An 8,074-nucleotide genomic window follows, 5' to 3' on the forward strand; every position below is an offset into this window, starting at 1 on the left:
TGCATCGTCTCATTCTCTTTAAAGTCACTTTAAGCACCTTCTAAACCTCATTTTGCATCGTCTCATTCTCTTTAAAGTCACCTTAAGCACCTTCTAAACACCATTTTGCATCGTCTCATTCTCTTTAAAGTCACTTTAAGCACCTTCTAAACACCATTTTGCATCGTCTCATTCTCTTTAAAGTCACTTTAAGCACCTTCTAAACCTCATTTTGCATCGTCTCATTCTCTTTAAAGTCACCTTAAGCACCTTCTAAACACCATTTTGCATCGTCTCATTCTCTTTAAAGTCACTTTAAGCACCTTCTAAACCTCATTTTGCATCGTCTCATTCTCTTTAAAGTCACTTTAAGCACCTTCTAAACCTCATTTTGCATCGTCTCATTCTCTTTAAAGTCACCTTAAGCACCTTCGAAACACCATTTTGCATCGTCTCATTCTCTTTAAAGTCACTTTAAGCACCTTCTAAACCTCATTTTGCATCGTCTCATTCTCTTTAAAGTCACTTTAAGCACCTTCTAAACCTCATTTTGCATCGTCTCATTCTCTTTAAAGTCACTTTAAGCACCTTCTAAACACCATTTTGCATCGTCTCATTCTCTTTAAAGTCACCTTAAGCACCTTCTAAACACCATTTTGCATCGTCTCATTCTCTTTAAAGTCACTTTAAGCACCTTCTAAACACCATTTTGCATCGTCTCATTCTCTTTAAAGTCACTTTAAGCACCTTCTAAACCTCATTTTGCATCGTCTCATTCTCTTTAAAGTCACTTTAAGCACCTTCTAAACACCATTTTGCATCGTCTCATTCTCTTTAAAGTCACTTTAAGCACCTTCTAAACACCATTTTGCATCGTCTCATTCTCTTTAAAGTCACCTTAAGCACCTTCTAAACACCATTTTGCATCGTCTCATTCTCTTTAAAGTCACTTTAAGCACCTTCTAAACCTCATTTTGCATCGTCTCATTCTCTTTAAAGTCACCTTAAGCACCTTCTAAACACCATTTTGCATCGTCTCATTCTCTTTAAAGTCACTTTAAGCACCTTCGAAACACCATTTTGCATCGTCTCATTCTCTTTAAAGTCACTTTAAGCACCTTCTAAACACCATTTTGCATCGTCTCATTCTCTTTAAAGTCACTTTAAGCACCTTCTAAACACCATTTTGCATCGTCTCATTCTCTTTAAAGTCACTTTAAGCACCTTCTAAACCTCATTTTGCATCGTCTCATTCTCTTTAAAGTCACCTTAAGCACCTTCTAAACCTCATTTTGCATCGTCTCATTCTCTTTAAAGTCACTTTAAGCACCTTCTAAACCTCATTTTGCATCGTCTCATTCTCTTTAAAGTCACTGTTGAAAAGCTATTTTCAACAGAAGAAAAAAGGTAACACTTGATTTTAAGAACACTAGCTCGAGTGAGCTAAAACTTTCGTGTCTCTTTATTCTCTAATAACCGACAAATTCAATGGTCGCGCCGTTTATATACCATGTACCGTTTAGATCGTTTTCGACTTTACCGTTTCGGTGACAATCGTGCGTTGACGGCAGCTGTCATGCCGTTGCTCTGTTTTGCAACATTTTCCCCACCGTGGATCATCGCGATGCTCCACTAACCACGTGCTGCTGCCATCTATCAAACTCACGATCAACAGAGCTTCAATCTACTTCACTATCCAGGTTCAGCGTAGAGTCGTCCACTATATCTTCGGGCACGTCATCCTGTGGCCCCGCAAGGTAATTCCTCGGTAATACATCCAACTTTGCTAACTTTGTTACTGGACGTTCTAGGGTACCGTTCTTGGTCTTCACCGTCGCTCTCCTAACCTGTCCGTCTTTGGCCTTGACTACTTCGGTGACACGTCCCTTTGGCCAGCAGTTCCGGGGCAAATTATTATCCGCGATGAGTACTACGTCTCCTGGTTGTAGAGGTTCCACTGGTTGGAACCACTTTGTGCGCCGTGTCAGGGTAGGTAAATATTCTCCCACCCACTTTTTCCAAAACATGTTTGCGTTCCTTTCTGTTGCTTTCCAGGACGATCGTACTGCGGTTGGCGAGTCATCGAAAGGTACCAGCGGTTTTGTCCCATTTGAGCTACCGAGCAGAATGTGATTTGGGGTGATCGGCGCTTCAAACTCATCTTCCAAGGGTACGTAAGTCAGTGGTCTGGAGTTCAGAATCAGCTCGATTTCCTTTAACGTTGTTTCCAACACTTCGTCTGTTGGGCGTCGTGGTAGGTCGAACTCGTTGATGACCTTTTTTACCGAGCGGACAAGGCGCTCCCAGCAGCCGCCAAAGTGGGGTGCTGCTGGTGGGTTGAAGGTCCACTTCAAGTCAGGACCGTTAAAATGGGCCATCATCACTCCGCCACTTAGTTCTTTAACTATCTCAGCTAGTTCGCGGGATGCCCCGATGAAGTTGGTACCCTGATCGCTGATGAATTCTCGGGGTGCTCCACGCCTCGTCATGAAGCGGCGTATAGCGAGAATACAGGAATCGGCTGTTAGCGAGCGTGCGACCTCAAGATGAACTGCTCTCGTGGTTAGGCAGGTGAATATCACCCCCCAACGCTTCTCCTCATGTCGGCCGACTGTTACGTACATCGGGCCAAAATAGTCCAGTCCAGTGTACGTAAAGGGTTGTTGGGAGATAGCTAGCCTCTCTTTTGGGATACTTCCCATTACGGGAGCAACGGGCTTTGCATCTCGGTTTTTGCAGTGCTGGCAGGATTTCAGCACTCGCTTGTACTCCGTCATCAGCCGAGGTATATAGTACTTGGCACGTATTTCGTTGATCGCTGTCTGATGGTTACCATGCTTTAGTCTCTCATGGAAGTCTCGAATGAGTAAATCCGTTCCGTAATGTCCTCTCGGTAGAATCACCGGACTACTCATCGTCTCGTCAAACCAGGGGCTCTGGGGCAGCCGTCCCCTGAGTACTAGTACCCCTTGGTCATTGAAAGCCGGCGAGAGCTTGTATAACGAGCTCGACTTCGCTATGACTTGCTGCCAGGGATGAGCTTTCTTCGCCCCTTTCAGTTTGCGTATCTCATCCGAAAATTCTGCTGCCTGGATCTGTTGCAGTAGTATTGCTTCGGCATTCCTGAGTTCGTCATAACTTAGCGGCCCCGTCGCTTTTGTTTTTACTCCTTTAAAACTTCTCGTGTTGCTAATGAAGCGGACGACGTATCCGGCAGCTCGCAATAATCTTGTCCACCGGCTGAATCGCGTAAACTCAATCAAGGGTGGTTCCACAGAGTGATGCATCACGTGTTTGCGGATTTCCTCTTCTGTCTCACCCGGTTCTTCCCTTTGCACTGGCCAACTCGACTCCGGAGACCACAAAAACTCCGGCCCTCGAAACCAGCGACTAGTCGGCGAAAGGTCAGGTATTTTTGCCCTTTTTGTAGCCTCGTCGGCCACGTTGAGTTTAGTGGACAACCACTGCCAATCGCGGATGTTTGTTTTCTCGGTAATCTCACCAACCCTGAAGGCAACGAACTGAGAGTATCGGCGGTGATCTGATTGTAACCAGCAGGTCACGTCTCGTGAGTCAGTCCAGAAGTAGTTATGGGCTGTTATTGTTCGATGCGATTCCGCGATACAGCAGGCTAGGCGCGCTCCGATCAATGCGGCTTGCAGCTCGAGGCGTGGTATCGATGCATACTTGAGGGATGCCACCCGCGTCTTGGAGCCCACAAGCGCGCATTCGATTACTCCCCGCTCTTCAAAACGAAAATATGCCACTGCTGCCATCCCGTTTTCGCTGGCATCGCAGAATATGTGTAGTTGTATGACGGCTTCCGTTGAGGTCATTTGCCGATAACACCTTGGCACGCATACCTTTTCCACTTCTGGCAAGGCCGAGATCCAAACTACCCAGTTCTCGGTGAGTCGTCCCTCGATCTTCTGATCCCACTCGAGCTTAGCACGGAAGGTCTCCTGCAGTAAAATCTTCAGGAACATCAAAAAATTCCCAATTAGTCCCATTGGGTCGTATACACTCATCAAGGTGCTCAACACCTCTCGCTTCGACGGCATCCGCGTTCCTGTCAGCAGCTCCTGATTGTGTTTTGGCGACAGTTTGAAGGAGAAGGAGTCGCTCGTGGTATTCCACCACATTCCAAGAACTTTCTCCGTTACCGCGTCGGTCACACAGACGTCTGCTTCTGTTTCAGTGAGCCCCTGTAGATAATGGACGACCTTTTTTGAATTCGACAGAAAATTGCGAATTTCGAATCCTCCCTGAGCGTGAATGTACCGCACCTCTTCTGCCAAGGTCTGGGCTTCTGCTTCCGTTTCGACGCTAGCTAGCATGTCATCCACATAGTGTTCTTCCTTTATGCAGAACGCGGCGCGAGGATATTTTTCCGCAAATCGTTCAGCATTTATATTTTTCACGTAGTGGGCACTGCTAGGAGAACACGCTGCGCCAAACGTCATTACTGTCACCACATAAACGTCGGGATTTGTAACGTCGTCATCATCCCTCCACAGAATCATCTGACTGCGCTGGTCTTCCGGCCTCATCTGTACTTGGAAGAACATTTCCCTAATGTCCCCAACAATCGCCACCCGGTATTCTCGAAACCGGTATAGCACCGAGAGTAGATTTGCTATTTGGTCCGGCCCGGTAAGGAGCTGCTTATTGAGGCTTATCCCGTTTACTTCGGCGGCGGCATCAAACACCATTCGCATCTTCCCGGGCTTGTTCACGTTTACGACTGGGAATACGGGTAGGAACCAGTCGCGAGGTCGTCTCTCCGTCAACTCATCATCCCTTAGTCGACGTATGTAGCCCTTTGCTTCATAATCCCTCATTTTTTCACGTATGGCGTTCGCTAATTTAGGATCTTTTATCATTTTTCTTTTTAGGCATTCGTACCGTCGCATGGCCATGGCTTTGTTGGGGGGCATCTTTACGTCATCATTTTTCCACAGCAGACCTGTTTCGTATCGTGCGCCTTGTAGCTTCGTTTTTTCTGCGAGTATGGCTAGCGCCTTTTCGTCGTCCTTTGAGCGCAACGGTCCCGCAGACGGCAGGATCCCCATCGACTCGAGCGTAAAGAATTGCCTGAAGGCAGAGTCTAGGGCGTCATCGCTAGCTCCATTGCACGTGCAGATATGGAAGCTGGCCATACCTCCGCGACGTGCGGCGATGGTTTTATCGCATGGCCCGTAAACCACCCATCCTAATCGCGTTTTGGCAGCAGTAGGCTCGTCTTTCTTTCCTTCGCGTGTTTTTATAGGCTGGCCCAGGCGACAATTGTCGATTCCAATTAAAACTCGAGGGGTTACGTTTTTGTACGACTCTATTGGTAGGCCTCTAAGATGTGTGTACATTGCCAATAGTTGTTCCGTGCACAATGATTGTTCCGGTAGGGCTAGCTTCTTCATCGAGTGGACTACTGGAAGCTCGTATACCGTCCCCGATTCATGTCTGCTAGAGATCCGTAGCGCCACTTGCACTGACTCCTTCTCTTCCCGCGTCGTCGTCCCTGTCCATTTCAAGCATAGTGGATGTGGCGTGCCTTGAAGTCCTAGCTCTTGGACTAGTCCGTGTTCCACGAAGGTCGACGTTGACCCGTCGTCGAAGAAGGCGAACGTCTTTATGCTTCCGTTGGGCCCGTGTAGCGTTACTGGAATGTACCGGAATAGTACGGTGTTGTCACTCGCGGGTCTATTTGTGCTACAGTGTGTTAGTGTGTGTACCTGGTGTTGTGCTGTGTCGATGTGAAGAAGTGGGTGATGCAGGACGCCGCAGCCGCCTATCTCACATGGTTTCTTTTCTTGACACGGGCCCCGGTGCGTGATGAGGCATTGCTTACATATCCGGCTCGCCTTCACAAACGTTCGTCTGGCGTTAACTGCCATCTGCCGAAAAACTTCACAACTGGTCATTGATACACACGAGCCGTGACATAAAACGCACTTCGAGGGCAGTGATGGGCTCTTCGAATCGGGTGTGATGGTGGTGTGTAAATTCCAGCGCGCCGTGGTCCGTCGCGGTTCGCTTGTTTGCGATTTGTTGTGAACTGCGCGTCCGGACAAAGGGGCAGCCGCGCTGATATCTAGCGCCAAATCGCCTATCCACTTACCAAACTCGAACAGGGACACATTCGGGAGGTCCCTGCGGTGTCGTGCCCACTCGATAAACGTAGTGTCTGGCAGCTTTGCCGTTAACTCCCTCAGCAAGGTAACATCACACATGTACCCGTACATGCCCGTTGCTCTGATCGTAGCACAGAGATTTTGCACCTCAAAGCCGAATTCCGCCAGCGTGTCGAGTCGGTCATTTCTTGGTGCCGGCATTCGTCTCACTCTCTCTACGAGTGACTCTACAATCAGCTCGGGCCTGCCAAATCTCGTTCGGAGGATGTTGATCGCATCCTTCAACCCAGACGGCAGAAGCAACAAATGTTCTACCGCCTTGCGTGCAGCACCGGTTAACGCCTTTTGCAAACGGAGCAAGTTTTCATCATCGCTGAAGCCGCAAAGCGTCGATGATAGCTCATATCGCGCGATGAACAAGGGCCACTCCGCCGCTGAGCCGGAGAATGTGGGTAGATCCTTGCTCGTCGATTGCCGTGCTGCCAGCTGACTCTGGTTCAGGATTGTTGTGTTGCAACAAGCGCCGGAAAGATTCACGTTCGGTGCAGGAAAACCTCTCGGGCTTGTCCCCTCCGCGTAGTGCAGTGAAGTGTTGTGTCCCGGCGCCTTTGGCATAGCCCCGTTATCGCAATGGCGACCGCCCGATTCCGGTTGATGACCCTGGGTCGCCATCGTTGGGCCGGTCCATGCAGAATGGCGGTTCACCGCCGCCGAAGCCTCCATCTTTCGGCGCCATTCTGAAAACCCCGAGCGACTCGCGTATTCCGGAAAAAATAAGCTACGTTCTGCCGGGTTTTCACCGAGGAACCCTACCCCGCGAGCCGGTTGTGTCTCCCCGCAACGATCAGTGCTATCCAGCCATTCCTCTGCCTTCCGCATTTCGGTTGTGCTGGCCGACGTTGCATCGTTTACAGTGGTGTTCCGTTCTTGCTCGTACGCCCGCCTCTCCTCCTGAATCGTAAGTTCGCGGATTTGCCATTCGAGCTCTCGCGAGGCAAGCTCGATTTGTCGTCGTTTCTCTGCAATCGGGTCCACCTTGGACCCGGTTCCATGTCTCGTGTGCGGGCTTGGCTCGATCGTCCGATCCGAATGCGTCGGATGCGTCAACGGGGTCAACCCTTCCGGGTGGCCATCTGCTTGACTCGGTCCGGCCGTCGCATGCCCGCTTTGTGCCCGGGGAGTGTGGTGGAATGTGAAAGAGGCCGGGGTGGACCTCGAGTCAGCCATCCTAGCGCTTTCACATGCGCCTACGCCGTCGCGTATCGATGGCGGGCTCGCCATTTCCATGGCTTCGATCCGTTCCCCGCGTAGCGTTTCACCGTCGTTACTCATCACGGTTTCGCACGAGAAGCTGGTTTTTGTAAACTGATAATTTGCGAGAACTTTTACTAGAAAGTTTTAGAATGTTGAAAAGCTATTTTCAACAGAAGAAAAAAGGTAACACTTGATTTTAAGAACACTAGCTCGAGTGAGCTAAAACTTTCGTGTCTCTTTATTCTCTAATAACCGACAAATTCAATGGTCGCGCCGTTTATATACCATGTACCGTTTAGATCGTTTTCGACTTTACCGTTTCGGTGACAATCGTGCGTTGACGGCAGCTGTCATGCCGTTGCTCTGTTTTGCAACAGTCACCTTAAGCACCTTCTAAACACCATTTTGCATCGTCTCATTCTCTTTAAAGTCACTTTAAGCACCTTCTAAACCTCATTTTGCATCGTCTCATTCTCTTTAAAGTCACTTTAAGCACCTTCTAAACACCATTTTGCATCGTCTCATTCTCTTTAAAGTCACTTTAAGCACCTTCTAAACCTCATTTTGCATCGTCTCATTCTCTTTAAAGTCACCTTAAGCACCTTCTAAACACCATGTTGCATCGTCTCATTCTCTTTAAAGTCACCTTAAGCACCTTCTAAACACCATTTTGCATCGTCTCATTCTCTTTAAAGTCACTTTAAGCACCT

General features: G+C 48.6%; 1 protein-coding gene across 1 annotated transcript; it reads right to left on the reverse strand.

Moving 5' to 3' along the window:
- Nucleotides 1-1,658: 1,658 nt before the first annotated feature.
- Nucleotides 1,659-7,337, reverse strand: LOC131271161 (uncharacterized). The gene is made up of 2 exons (XM_058272549.1): nt 6,098-7,337; nt 1,659-5,638 (listed from the first exon to the last, which is right to left on the reverse strand). The coding sequence occupies exons 1-2, from the start codon at nt 7,335-7,337 to the stop codon at nt 1,659-1,661; spliced, it is 5,220 nt and encodes a 1,739-aa protein (XP_058128532.1).
- Between the last annotated feature and the right edge of the window lie 737 nt (nt 7,338-8,074).

Source organism: Anopheles coustani, unplaced genomic scaffold, assembly GCF_943734705.1.
Source record: "Anopheles coustani unplaced genomic scaffold, idAnoCousDA_361_x.2 U_82, whole genome shotgun sequence".
NCBI lineage: Eukaryota > Metazoa > Arthropoda > Insecta > Diptera > Culicidae > Anopheles > Anopheles coustani.